Source organism: Cynoglossus semilaevis, chromosome 10 (assembly GCF_000523025.1).
Source record: "Cynoglossus semilaevis isolate Cse_v1.0 chromosome 10, Cse_v1.0, whole genome shotgun sequence".
In the NCBI taxonomy this organism is placed as follows: Eukaryota; Metazoa; Chordata; class Actinopteri; order Pleuronectiformes; family Cynoglossidae; genus Cynoglossus; species Cynoglossus semilaevis.
The window spans coordinates 13,585,649-13,600,724 of record NC_024316.1 but is presented as its reverse complement, the minus strand read 5'-3'; the positions used below and the strand labels follow the sequence as shown (position 1 = coordinate 13,600,724).

The 15,076-nt window shown below is 40.2% G+C and overlaps 2 protein-coding genes across 5 annotated transcripts in view; one reads left to right on the top strand and one right to left on the bottom strand.

The window, feature by feature from the left end:
• Nucleotides 1-7,001, bottom strand: part of LOC103385104 (low-density lipoprotein receptor-related protein 1-like) — an 88,765-nt gene extending 81,764 nt beyond the window's left edge. For all 4 annotated transcript variants that reach the window (XM_025059514.1, XM_025059516.1, XM_025059515.1 and 1 more), the window contains exon 1: nucleotides 6,361-7,001. In XM_025059514.1, the coding sequence (XP_024915282.1) occupies nucleotides 6,361-6,436 (76 nt within the window). In that variant the 5' untranslated portion in view covers nucleotides 6,437-7,001. The remainder of the gene's footprint in view (nucleotides 1-6,360) is intronic.
• Nucleotides 7,002-12,542: 5,541 nt separating this feature from the next.
• The window catches only part of LOC103385105 (RNA-binding motif, single-stranded-interacting protein 2-like), a 21,781-nt gene continuing 19,247 nt past the window's right edge, over nucleotides 12,543-15,076 (top strand). The window contains exon 1 of the mRNA XM_025059280.1: nucleotides 12,543-12,864. Within this exon, the coding sequence (XP_024915048.1) occupies nucleotides 12,775-12,864 (90 nt within the window). The 5' untranslated portion in view covers nucleotides 12,543-12,774. The remainder of the gene's footprint in view (nucleotides 12,865-15,076) is intronic.

Below are 15,076 nucleotides of genomic sequence, written 5' to 3'. Positions count from 1 at the left end.
TACAAGTCAGCTCTGCAGTTACAAATCTCAAAAAACATTCATCAGCCTCAGAGTGAGGGTCACTGGTTCACATCCCACAGCAGCTCTGTACTGTATGAACACACACACATACTGTGTCCTTCTGTACTGGCCTTCATTGCATGGGTTACAGAACCTTTTTGGGACTAACACTATGAGAGGAAACACGGCTAATTTGGTTTTGTAACGGACTGCTGATCAGCACTCCACCCTTTTCCAAATGGCAACTGGGAATGGCTTCATATGCCCACAGGGAAAATGGATGAATGAATTATTGAAATTTTCTCCAATGCTCTGAAAATGAGAGCCTTTACCACCAGAGCAGCATTAAAGACCTAAATCCACTGCAGTCAGTGATGAAATTTTAATTAAAGAATCCGTAAACAAAAGAACACGTGCCATTTCATAACACTGCAGTATGAAAGACACAATCAAGGTCAAATTGAATTCCCTTCAATCTTGATAGAGACGTTCAGGACCACAGAGCACATCACAGTACATGTCTGGACTTGACTTGATCAGACAAGGAAATACCTAAGTTCACACATTCATCCATCCATCTAGTCATCCATCCATACACACACACACACACACACGTGTATATCCATTTTATTAGCAGTAACTAAGATTTCAACGACAGACTCCATGTGAACATATTCATTTTATTAGCAGTAACTAGGATTTCAACGACAGACTCCATGTGAACGTCTTGTTATCGACTTTACTCTCTTCATTCATTTACTGCCCAGTAAAAAACCAGCACATGTAAAAAACCTAACATGTGATGCAGACAAAAGAAGGTTGTCACTTTCTCACAGGGCATTATGGGTAACTTTCTTAAGGGGGAATTTCTTGGCTTTTTTGTGCACAAAGTTGTTTAACTTTCATTTAGATAAGAAAATTATTTAAACATTGTTCAAAAAAAGAAAAAAAAAGCAGCAATTTTTGGACCAGGAATTGGCAACCTCTCAGGGGACTTCCACAACAAGAACCAAAAACTCAGTAGAAGTTCAGTTCAGTAAAAGAGACGACACTCTTGAGCTCACATTCCTTTGATAACTTGACACATTTATGTCACTGATAATTTCTAAAACCCAACACTGAACTAGTTTTGTAAATAATTTACCTACATGTTATCAGTTAAAATAACCAGGGAAAAAAATGCAGCCCACTGCTCCAACTATCACACTTTAATCAAAAGAGTCTTTCATGTAAATACAAAGAATAGTTTCCTTTAAGGGATTAAAACAGTATCGGAAAAAAAAAATTAGAGGCAAAAGACCGTTTTGTGTTATCTTCACAGGAATTTCTCCGGCTGTAAGCAAAACTAATTAGTTCACTAAAAAAGAACTCCTAAAGAAGCTGGCACTGAGCAGTGGAAACACAGCTTAACCTGACCAAAAAATGCAACTCCATCAGTTATGGAAACTCAAAGGTGCAGTTCTGGACTGTAGCGAGTCCAACAAAAGGAATCAACTAAAATAACCACATTAGCGGTGCACAGTATGCTGTACTCTATGTTTAGCCACAGTCCAACAGCTAACACCGGGGCTCAGATGAGACTAAACAGCTTTGACACTGTGCAGCAGTCCACGAAATTGGAATCTTATCTCCATGTATAAGATTCTCACCTCTGACTAGGTGTGAAAACATCCAGGGGTCCCTGCGCAAAAAGCACATTGATTTTTGTAGTCAAGCGCAATGGACACATCTGAGACACACACTACCACGAGTGTGTGAAGCCAGTAATTCAGGGTCGTCAGGCAAACATGGCAACCCTTCATAACATCCATCCATCATAACATTTAAACTTGTTTTGAAAATCTCTATCTGCACCTTCAGAGGAACATTTTTTCAAACCCTCAGTCATAATAAAAAAAAACAACAGGAAGGAAGAGCATAAAAGCACTGTAACCACGTTTAATCTCCCACAATGAAGTGAATGAATTCTAGAAAGCTGCATTAAAACACACACACACACACAGACACACACTCTCTGATTTGTGAGAAGCTGTTGTGTTTCTTTTTTTGGAACTAAGGAGCTAAAGAGTGTAAACAGTGATGCGGTTAACAGAAAACACCAATTACTGTGAACCCCCCACTATTCTCAATTAACAAGCTCTCTTTCATGTGCGGTCTCACGCCTTCCATATGTGGGGAACAACACTGTTCACGTTCTCCTGCTTTTGCCTCGCAGTCACAGGGAGTTCCTTTCTTACGCAGAGATTAAAATCTGAGAAGTTGATCTTTTCTGCAGAGTCACGTCGTCTGCTGTTATCATTATTATAAAACTATAAATACATGCACTAGACTAAAGCTGAGCTCAAAAACACCTGCACACGAGCACTACTTTAAACTTCACAAAGTCAAGAGAAAGTCTGACTGCGTTTCACTGAAATGCTGTCAGACTTTATGGTTTTTCTTTATTTCTCCTTTTTTCCCAACAGAGAAGTCAGAACTGGGAGGAAACAGATCTTCAGATTATTGGAATAGTCAGCAATTTGTAAGCAAAGTGACCTCCGTCGTCAACGGAACACTTCCATCATCTGTTGGTTTTGTATGAAGATGCTGATTTTTGTTCCCAGCAGACGTTCCCTGTGACAGTTGTGAGTACAATGTATAGCCAGGTCCTAATAAAAAGGTCAGGCAAACAGAGTTTAGGCTCCTCAGGAATTCAGCCTCTTTAGCCTCTGACCCACATTAATACTTCACAAACAGAACTCTTTTCACCCCTGAAGGTTGGTTAGATCCTATAAGTAAGTCCACCAGCCATAATCTTATTTAGCACAAATGACCGGACAAACAAAAAGGAAATGATGAAGGATAAGTTAAGCAAGCAACCCCCCCCCCAAAAAAACCCAAACAAACAAAGAAGATAAAATTCTGATGTTTTTTTCTTCTAAAGTCAAACATTAATCATTGAAATTCCTTGAAATAAACGTCTTTGACTCTTGATACTAAAACATGGGTAATGTTTTTTTCTTCTGATCTGATCTGTTTTCTTTGTACGACTTATAAATGCACTTTGTTTTATATAATACAAATTGATGCTAAACAATTATTATAAAGAACCTGGATGTATTTGTTTCTAAAGCACAAAAATGTAGATTTCTGGATTTTCTCCAGCTGTGATATTTAGTTAAAGATTCTATTTTCCTAAGAATATAACTTAAGTGTAGTTTGTCTATTTAAGGATGACGCCTTTGATTGTAACAATAACAAGCTCAGCGCAGCATCACTGATCGATAACAAACAAAGAGGTCAGTTGAATGTTTAACTTCTAGCTGCGACCCTCTGACCCTGCCGTCTCCAGATCCTTCCCACTTGTTAATTTACTCTGTTCACCAGTGGTACGTCACACAAATCCATTCCAAGTGACCAACCTTTGATGTTGTACCACCGCACTTTCTATCCACCGTTGTTGACCATCATTAACGTGCGTGGTTGGGTCATACGGTAATGATGGAGCTACAGTATTTGACCAAAATACTGTTTGTCTCAATACGCAAGCATGGGAGTGGAACAAACGTATTTACATAAGTACAATGATGACGAAGATTGATGGCAATTAACATGATTCATATTTATTTCTTTGTTTAAATAGATAAGCTCGAGCATTGTTTAACAACACTGGCTAAAATGGCTTGAATGTTTAAAGCTAAGTTAGCAGCGAGCTAACAATGCCATTTGTTTGCAACTCATGCTTAGAAAAACATTATAGCACTTTATTACAACTCACGTTTAGAAAAACATTATAGCACTTTATTTTAATTTTTTCTGTGTTTTACAAATGATATTTAGCCATCTTCAAAGATAAACAGAGGATATGTAGAGAAGAAGCTAAAGTCTGAATACTGCAGGTGTTGTTTCCATCAGAGATTTCCTTCTTTTTTTGATTTTTTGGGGGTGTATTTTTGCATCTTCAACTTTCTGACTAACCCTCACACATCCAGAACAAAGGTATCTTTCACATATTATCTGGGTGTGTTAGTCCTGCTATGAAGGATTTTGGCTAAGCACTACCTCAGCTGAGCATTCTACTCCATTTAAGTATGATTAATGGTTTCCCTGTTACCAGATGTTACACTCTGATGGAAGTGGAAGATTGCACACGTCTGTAATCCACAGATTTCACTCTCAACAAACTCCTTTAAATTATAATACATATTATATAAAGGCAACCAACTATGATAGCAGTTCATCCAGTCACACACTGACCACAAGCACAGACCATACGTTACAAATGGAAAAAGGCATATGGTGGAGGCTAATGCTAGAATGCTAAGCAGTGTAACAGTGTACACAATTTAGGCTAATAAACTCAATTTATATCATCAATAAATGACTAAAGTCAACTGAATTTGGCCAGATGTTGATCACAAATGGTGTCACAGAATGTAAACAAGTGATATTATAATCCATTACAGAGCATATATGGTAATTCAATTGAACTATTTCCTGTTAGCAAGTTGGCTAGCGCATATCCCAAAACACAGCACTGTCAATAGTTTTTATGTACTGTACTAAATAATTGTTTAACTGGTAAGATTTAAACAACCAGAAAAAATATTTTGTTTTAACTAATGTTACTTCAGGGGTTTAGAGCCTATGACGACGCTTATAAGCCTGCTAACATGGACATTTAGCAACGTATTATGCTAACCTTGAAAAATAACATTACCTTAAATGTAATTTTATGTTAAAATAATTGTGCTGGCTGATGGCTTTTTTTAAACAATAGTAAACATGTTTTCTGACAATTGAATGATCAATCACAAATTCTAGGTCTTTTTATACAGAATGTGATTCCATTATGCCAATCACAAACCCTGTTATGTCACTGAAAGGACTTAATCGGTACTTACACAACCACCATTATGCTCTATTTCAGACCTAAAACTTGTACAGTACAAGGAACCATCAAATGTGTACTTATGATATTAACTGAGAAGGTCATGCTCTCATTCTGAGTACTCACTGTCTACTCCACCTTGCACCCAGATGGTTACATCCACTTCTTATATAAAGTCTCCATCCCAGGCATTTACATCTAGGTTGGATTAATGGTCTTCCTGTGTCCAGATGTTACATACTTATGTGGGGGGACGCATGCAGACTCACAGCTTTTACGCTGAACACCCTTCATAAAAATATCATGAATCTTATATAAGAGCAAATTTTGCACATTAGTTATAATCTTTGCAGGCGAAAAAGATATTTCAAAGTTAGTGTTTCAGATTAACTAGGGATTACACGACTCAATTAATATGAAGGGTGGACACTGAACCTTTTTTCTGCATTTGTAGCCGTTTGGAGCAGAAATACAGCCACAGAACACCACCACTGACTTCTACAAGTTAGCTTATACACAGACGGGGTTATTTTTCTGTAGTGATCAGCACTGCTGGAGGACAGAAGCTGAAAAGCTCAACAGGTTTGTCATGCATTGTTGTCAGAAGAATAATATCTCATTATTACTATACGGCAGAGCGGAGCAGTGAGCAGCAGCGGGGGCATGGGAGGATAAAGTGCACGACTATTCATTTCAGACAGTCAGTGCCTGTCTGTCAGTCATAAATTGTGACTCCCTGGGCAACTTCTGACGCTGCACGTCTGGACAAGCCGCGCCATTAGGATGAAACCTCTACAGGCAAACACCACTGTTGTTTTCATTTGCGGCAAGTCACTGAAAACAAACATGAAAGCTGATCCGAGTCCTCATCTCCCGCGGGTTTAATATGAAACTCAGGCGTGCAGCTCCCATTATAATGACAGAAAAAGCAACACGTTTGGGTTCTTTTTTCCCCCTTTTTCTTTTTTTTTTCCAAATCAGCTGTCGCCATACACGCTGGTACAAGCGTGTGGGAAACGCTGATTTATTTAATTATAAATATCTGTTCAACGCTGATTTATTTAATTATAAATATCGGACAAAGGCCATTTTATACCAGTCAATCATTGAGGAATGAGTGTGTAAACCAAGCTAGGTGTAGCATTTACCTGCCTGTGAATGAGCTCAGTGTCTGCCATCCTCATGCAGGCAGGCAGGCAGGCAGGCAGGCTCAGCAAAATTCTGTCTGGAGCGGTGCTCACAAAAACGCAGACAGATTTGAGGCCACTGCTCGTTTGTGCGCTACTTTCTCTGATTAATGCCTTTCCTTCAGCGTGGAGCCGGGGCGCACATTGTTATTATGAGGACAATTTACAACAACAACTCTGCTCTAGACAGGCCTGTGCATGGATGCTCGGCTGTGAACAATAATTTAGAAAAAAAAACAAAAGAAAAAAGTCCAGTATCAACAGCACCACAATGCAAATGTGAGGCGACAACAGGCTACTTACCTACGGTTGCACCGTTAGGAGACACGATCTCCAAGCAGAGCAAAATAAATCCCAAGTAGAGGCACCTCATCGCCATCTCCGGAGCAATGCCCGACCGTGGCACTGCTGTTAGAAAGGAATGGAGCAAAAGTTGGCCGGATTTCTACAAGCAAACCGGCCGATCGAGCACCTCATCCGAACCGCCGCCGGTAGTTGGGCTGTGATTGTCCGCTCAGCCTTCAGACGGGCTTCTGTAGTAACAGGGCTTCAGCCCGGAGAGGCTATGGCCAATGCAGCAGCGGCGGCAGCTCTCTCATGTATATTTCTAATTGATCATCGGCTTTCAAACATGATGCACAGTGCAGGCTGTGTTCCACGGAGCTGGGGGCTCTCTGCTCTCACAACACCATGCCACTACTGTCGTGCTGTCTGCACACTCTCACTCACTCACTCACTCACAGACAGACAGGCAGACTCAGCTCATTCCTCTGTCGAGCTCCAGAAAAAAAGAAGGAAAAACAAGAAAAGTCAAAGCGTTTTCTTTATATGTCCGTTGTCTCCCCGTGTTGCTGCTGCTGCTGCTGCTGTTTGCATGAGTGGAGATAGTGGATTCCTCCTCCTGCTGCTTCACCAGTGTGTGTGTGTGTGTGTGGACTACTCTGTGACGTAACGCTCGGATCCTCAAAAGTGGGATAACCGAAGAGGCAAAGGAAGCACTGCGCATGCTCAAACACACCTCTTTTCTCCTCTTTCAACCTCTTTCCCGTATAGCGTGGACAGGAGAGAAAGACAGAGGAGGCGTGGGAAAGGGCGGCTCTGTAACTGGTACCCGGTGTCCGCCATGTTGGCTCCGCTTTGCTCGCTGCATGTCTTTGTTGGGCCCTTACTGACACCCACTGTACGTGGTGTGACCATTACATCTGCAGAACACGACCACCCCTCTGACCTAACCATCACCAATAATCTCCATCACTATTTTGAATTAATTAATTAATTAATTTAGATTAGAATTTTTTAGATTACATGTGAAAGTATTAGTAGCAGATATGTATTACACAATATATCTATAATATGCATGAGATATGCTTTACGATTGACCAGATTAAATGGATGTTATAAAAGGATGTGGTTGTATGCATTGGTCATACAATAAGACTCAATTAAAATTAATGAAGATACAATAGGTGATTGATGTGGGATGCATTAGGACAGGGTAGGATAATAAAATGGGATATGGGGGCAGAGTGCCACACTTTCCTAGTTCCTGTTTTAATTTCAATCTTTAATTTTCAGTCTGTGGTAAATTTATATACTCTGAACTCCATTAAACAGTTTTTTTTATTTTTTTTATTTCAAGAAATATATTTCACCAAGATAAAGGAGCCGAACAGAGAGAACTTGAAGCACAAAATCTTGGCTGAAGAACACGTTAATACATTTTAACTAAAATATATTGTACCAATATCCGGCGAATATTGTAAATCAAACATATTTTGGAAAGAGAATCCAATTAGGGGCTGCCATGGCAGATAATTCTGATGATTTATGGTACGTTTTTAAGGCTAGATCGTTAAGTAACAATTCCCATTTATCTTGGCTCGGCACCAAGCTCGGATTTTATTGCCTCGCCCAGGGTCACAAAGACATGGAGCTGAATCTGAACCCTGGTTAAAAGACACATTTCTGCCCACTGACTGCAAATATTAAAACAATGAAAAAAAACCCAATATATACAAAATATGAGATACGGCCATTTTCAAAGTAGAAAAAAATAAAATATTTTGTAAATAAAAAATATCTGTTATTTGCGTTACCGTTTAACGGCGGTTGCAAGAATTGATAAAGACTGCTCTCTAGCGGTAAAAAGCGGTAAAATTTAAACTACACTTCAAGCAAATTTACCAAAAAACTCGATTATATAGTTGTTTTAGAGCAAGTTTTAATAAGTGTTACTAATTATATCAGAAATTCATAGTAAATACAATTAAAAATAGACATTGATTACAAATAAAAATAATTTTATACACCATTTCCAGTAAATGTAAAACAGAAAAGGGGAAGTCGTAATGTACTTATATTGCCAAATAATAATAATAATGTTAATAATAGAAATAATTAAAAATGTAATTTTATAGGTTATCACTATAAACCTGATATCAATGGTTAATTTCTGATAAACCTGCAGGGGGCACTAAATACTTATCATGCAGAAGACTGAATTATTTCATTAACAAAGATGACAAAGACCTGTGCATCAGCAAAGGTCGACAAAGTTAACCGTGTCATTTTACTTTGAATCACAGATGAACTTGGCTGATCAAAAAGACATGAGATGATTTTTGAACAACTGCCCTAAAACTGAACTCCTAAATAACCTTCCTGCAGAGTGTTTCAGCAGTGTGTCTGTGTTCTGTCATGAAGTGATGACATGGTACAAACAAAAATCTGTGTCGTTTTCACACAGTGCTGACTGACAGTGGCCTGACTGTGACTGTTGGTGAGAATAAATTAGCCTGAGGGCACTTTCAGATGTTTACCCGGAACCAGAAACACTTGGGAGAATGTAAGGAATGTGGAGCATCTGTGAAAAACATGCATGAAGTTCTTGAATTCCCCGAGGAACAAAAAATAAAAAAAATAGTTATAAAACCTGCTTCTTTTTGTCAGATAAACTATTGGTCTGTGTAATAAAATAGCGCTCTCTTTCAGATTAATTAATGTGAGAAAATGTGTTGACTCCTTATTTGCACTGCGGCGTCTCCTGTTTGTCAACACCATGAATCAACATGATTGCTGGTGTGACTTCAACCTGAGAATGCCCCCTTTGTGGGAGGAGGGTTGAGCATGTCATCCAGGAGAGACAGACGCCAGCATGCTGTGAGGGAGACAGCTTGAAAGAGTGCCAGCGTAAACACTCCCAGACCACATGTTCTTCCAGGGCAGAGGGGCTGGCCTCTCTCCAGGCACATCTGCACACAATCCCTCAGCCTGCAGTCCGCCTGCCAAAGAGACACAGCCGGGAAAGAGGAAGGAGAGTAAAAGTGGGGGAGAAGAGTTCCCAGACCAAGAAGAACCTGCTTTATCTTTGACAGCAGTGTCTGTGATAAAACAGGAAAGACAATAAAGAGCAGAACGGCCTGCTACCTCTCTGCAAAGATTATAATAATTCATCATTTTTCTTTACACTCAGTGAAATTCAGAATCTCTTTTCTGAGGCTTTCTCCAATAAACATACAGTGTGTTGTTGCACTTCTTCCACTGCAGATGGCGCTATAAACATAGTATGAATGGTACTACTACTTCTTCCCATATAAATCCCATATAAATGTTAGTCTGGTTGTCTCAATATGTGGCCCAGTGATAGACTGGGGAACAGTCCAGGGTGTACACGGCCGTTACCCCATGGCTGCAAAATACAGTGTTGTACACATTTTCCAGAACCACATTGAAATGAAGCTAGAATAATTTATATTTACAAAAAATATTTTTAGTTTCAACTTAATAAAAGCAGGAATTGGTTTAAATCAGTGATTAATTAAAAAATAAATAAAGATTCAAGCATGTAATTGTGTATTATTTCCACCAATAAGAAAAACCTGCAAGATAAAAAAAAACCTAGTTCTCAGAACAGAGCCCTGCTGCACACCGCTGACACACAGTACAGTAGAGCTGTGTATGGAATGACAAATGGTTGCGACCTCATTCAACAACGTATTCAGACACGCAAGTACTGTACAGTCTGCCAGGATGCGGTGATCTACGGTGTCCATAAATATTTTTTGTGAGACATCTTACCACCATCTTCACAACTCTACATCTGCACCACGCCACCGTTTTCCATGCCAAACTGCTTGGCCACGGTTCCCGCCCGGCCTTGCTCATATCGTTGAGGGGAGATGGATGAGTGCATGTATATCAAAGTGCTGACTCTTGCACAGTCACACAGCTGCATGCGCCGCAGCACGGTGCACTCGCTCCGGATAAATAAATAAATAAATGAACGTAGATCCATTAACCGTTGTGACTGGATGTAAATAAGAACGCACGCCTATCTGTCTCTGACATCTTCCCCTAACGGCCTCTCGGGGGTGCTGCCCTTTGCTTAGCTTTGCTTGTGAAGTGCGGCTTTGTGCACGTTATTTGCAGAGAGGTAATTACTAAGCAGGCCATGCTGACAACACCTGAGGAATGCAAAGCATGCACCAGCAGCCTGTGTTCTCCTCACCCTGCCATCACTCACCCCACCTCGCGTCTTCACTATCTGCAGCCCTCCCCCGCGCAACCCTCAGAGTTCACCCTGACATTTTTCAAAGGTCTAAGATTTGAGGATATTCCAGTGGTATCTGGTGTTATTTAAGTATTTTGGACATAGAAATTACCAGCTAAAAACATCAATCGATTCTTTATGTAAAATCTGTCAGAGTGGAAGAAACCACATATATAAACTAAGGTATGTTAAACTGACAGGGCCCTTCATTCTTGATTGTGGTGAATTAACTGTTTGTGTTGGCGGCCTCTGGACCGCAGCTCTCTCTGAGTCACTCCCAAAACTGTCCTTGAGTTGCAGGGAACTCGCAGCCCATCTGGCTGAACACTTGCACATGCATATGAAAACATGGCATAGACTGTAGGGGGGGTGGGAGTGAATAACTCTGGGTGACCTGATTGTGGTCAAGAAACGGTCCAGTCTGGACGAGGCGTCGGTGGGACGACGGTTACTCAGAATAATATTATTTTTATGCAAATGCAATCAATGCATCAACTTTTGACTTTGTGAGCAAGGAGAGGGGAGGGAGATGGAGAGAAGGGGGAGACGCAGATTATGAATTCAGCCGAGCCTGTCCCATCTGTCTGACTGACCCATCATGATGAAATCAGGATGAAATCCCCCGTGCATGTACAGCAGCACGAGTGCATAAAGGTCTGTCGTCTGCCTCCCTCTGATGCTAACTCTTGCTGCTGGAGATGTAGTATATGCAAATGTTATGGCCGAGGAGAACACACACACACACACACAGACACACTAATTACATGTTTTTCCTACACACTTCAGGTCTAATCAGTCAGGAACAGTAAGGCTACCGGAAGGGGAGTTGGAGGAGGAGAGAAGAAAAGTTGTGTTGGCGTCAGTATCAACACCAGAATAAAAGAGAAAATGGACAAAGGCGAGTCCACTAAGATGGTTGTTCAAGGGTCTGTCTCTGAGTGCACCAGATGGTGGGGAGACCTGTGATATATGGTTCACACTGGAGACAGTGACACTGTGAGGAAGGCAGCAGGCAGAGCCGAAATTATCATTAGGAAAATGAGACGATTGGAGGAACAGCCACGGTTCAAATCAATCAATCAGATCAGATCTATATCAGATCAGAACCTCAGAGATGATTCCAGACGTTGGGAGAGTGGACAAAGAAATAGTTGGTGTAACAGTAGAGGCGACAAGGAGTGGAGTGAGATGAGAGCAGACGATCTGCTGCGTCCTAAATTCAACTGCAGTGTTTGACATATTCACCACTGCTCAATTTATTTTTATGAAGTGACTTAAACAAATAAATATAGTTTTTAATGTATATTGACAGTTTAGTCAAAATACATTTTTGTCAGATTTCATGTTAACGAAGATGCAGACTCAGATGACTTCATATTTAGTTTTCAACGATTACATCTATTTTGTCTAAATTAATTTTTCATGACCTCATGTCAAGTCTGACATCAACCGTGTGGTGACCTCATCTTCTTCACAGCTGCTCCACTGTTGTCTTTTCACCAGGAGTTCAGTTACCCCGACACTAAAACCATGTAACATATGGGACTGATTGGAATAAAAATCTAATTTGATCCATTTGTTTTACAGACTTGATATAAAATTAATTTTCCATTGCAAAAACAGTCCCTTATGCCACAGGAGGCGCCATTGAGCATGTATATGGTTCTAGCTCTATAGGGATATACGTATATTTCCTCTGGGGCTCGAACCCAGGACTCTCTGTGTGTAAGGCAGATGTGTAACGCAAGGTTACTGAGTTACTAAAGTTAATAAATCAGAATAAAAATGTAATTATTGGGCAGATGAAATCAGAAACCTTAAAAAATCTTTAGAAAACGAAGAGGTATGTTACCCAAAGAACACCATCCTCACAGGCAAACGGAGCGGTGAGAATAATACTGTTGACAAGCTTCATCTGCCGGACTAGAAGATCTATAATTCAACCAGTTTTGGTTCAGGTTCTGCCGCCGTGTTTACCACAGTCTGGATCAGATATCGACGCAGTACTGATTTAGACGGTATACTGTAGCACGCCAAGCGGTCATATTCAGTAGTTGTGGTGCTGCTGTTCCTGCTGCTGGGAACAGCGACTCCCATCACCTCGGCTGTTCCTGGCTGACGTCAGCTGACTGACTGCCTGCCTCGGCTCTGCGCTGCTCCGCGTAAAAATGCTGCTCTCTGTGCCGCCGAGGACAGGAATCAACCCCTACAACGGCTACACCGGCAAAAACAACAGCAACAACAACAACAACAACAAGGTAAGTCAGAGTGGACTTCCCCCAGCCTCCGTGACTGAACCACGGGGGTGATTTGTGTCTCGGTGCCGTGTTGTTCGAGGCTACCGTCCGTGTTTGAGCTGCAGTGTCCTTGAAAGTGGACCGCGCTTCAACTAACGCGCTGTCTGAACTCCGTGTTCGAGGCTGTGCTGGGTTCGGTGCTGTGTGATCGCTCGTGTTGTTGTGACATTGTTACAAATTGAGGTTACATTGTTGCCAGGACATTTGTAGCGTCTCAGTCTGAGGCTGTTCTTTCTCCACTCAGAGGCAACAGCTCTCAAACTGCGGCCAGATGCTGTCCGAGCTCCCGGCACGGCAGCCCAACTCTTTACGTGCTACTTTTATTTGACTTTAAAGGGTGGAAAAAAATCAATTCTAGATTTTCTACATTTGGTTTTCAATGAATTAAGCCCAGGCTTAAAGTTTTTTTTTTTTTTTTTTTGTCTTTTACGTTTCTAGATACGCCCCACCCCTTCTGTCTTCTGTTAATGATGACTGGAAGCCGTTTACATGGCGCTACAACAAGAGGAAACTTACACAGACAATGCAGCAGCCTCAGGGCAGCAGTGATTAATCGATAGATAATCGATAACTGCATTAATGCACAGCTATTTCCGCTTGTCCTCTGCCAGCTTCGATCGGTACTAGCTACTCCTAGTATTTAGTCCCGGAGTTTAACCAACAGTTTAAAATGAAAATTATACAATTTATCCAAATTTAGTATTTCTAAATTTAATGGTGCGAAATACATAATGTTTAATATAAAGGCGTGATGGTTACAGAACTGTGTTTACAGATACTTTATAGTTTTCTGTTTCTATTTTATTCTATTTTACTCTTCCTGGTTTCGGAAATAAAATTCACAATACTACAAATTCTTCCTGGTTTTGGAAATAAAATTCACAATACTACAAATTTTCATCTCATGAAATACTGTTGTGTATTTAGTAATTCTTTATGATTTATATGAACATGAATATTTATAATCCCTCAGTGCACTTCAATCTGGGGTCCGCAGCCCCTAGGGTGTTCGCGTGGTTACTGTCATCGGTTGAGAAATGTATTTTCCCCAATTTTTGCCTAGAAATAAAATATAAAATATAAAATATATATGTTAATATGCAATATGTGCATTTGTAGCCAATTAATAAAGGAATGTATTTGAGGTGAATTTGACCTTTTTTTCTTGAATGTATACAATAACTGTGATTTGTGTAATGTTAAATAACCATAATGTAAATTAACCAAACACCTCAAAGTCATTTATATATGGTTCTTTAACTCCTGACATCAGAACTGGCAGCAGCTTCAAAATAACTAATAAAACTTTCATTAAAAAACCTGTATAAACTACACTAAAAAAGCCAAGCCAAAACAGTTAACAACATATTGTTAATTTAAAATTTGAAATATGTGAAATATGTTCAATATGATTGTTGAAGGTACAGTAACAGTTTTTAATTGAATCACACTAATTAAAATTAGAAGAAAAAAATTGTTCTAGCCTTTTTTTTTCTTTTTACCAAGACAGGATTATTAGGCAAAAGTGTGCCGAAAAATAGACAGAGTCTCTCTCTCTTTTTTCCTCTCCCTCCCTCCCTCACTCTCTCGTACACACACTTATTTGCATAGTTGTTGTGCTGCTATCTATTTCAGACTTCCTGGACACATCGCATTAATTCTGGGACAAACAGAAACGCAGCACCAGACAGTATTGTTGGCTGTTTTTGTGTCTAGTTGTTGGAGACTTCTCTACACTTATTGTCTGCTGACGGCTGCCTTTACTTGGGTTTTTTTTTTAACCGTGTCTGCACAAAGCTGAAATCAAACACCTCCTTTCTCCTTCTTCTCCTCCTCCTGTGTTATTCCCTTCCCTGCCTAAGGGCTGGCAGGAATTCAGATTGCTTAGATTAATGACCTGGAATTCCAGGAATCTTGGATTCAGACGGGAAATGTGTTCATTTTAAGGCGGCGTTCTAGAAGTTAATTTTCTTTTTTCTTTAAAAAAAAAAAAAAAAGGACCTGTCCAAACATTTTTCTCTTTTGTTCCGGAACACATTCTGCACCGTTGAAGTGTTAAAGTCACACACAGACCACTTGTAAAGCATCAAGTGGTAAAGTCCAGCTCTGTGTGCTTTACTAGCAGAGAAAGGGCGGAGAAAAGAAAAGGATTAGGAGACCCCCACCACCCCCA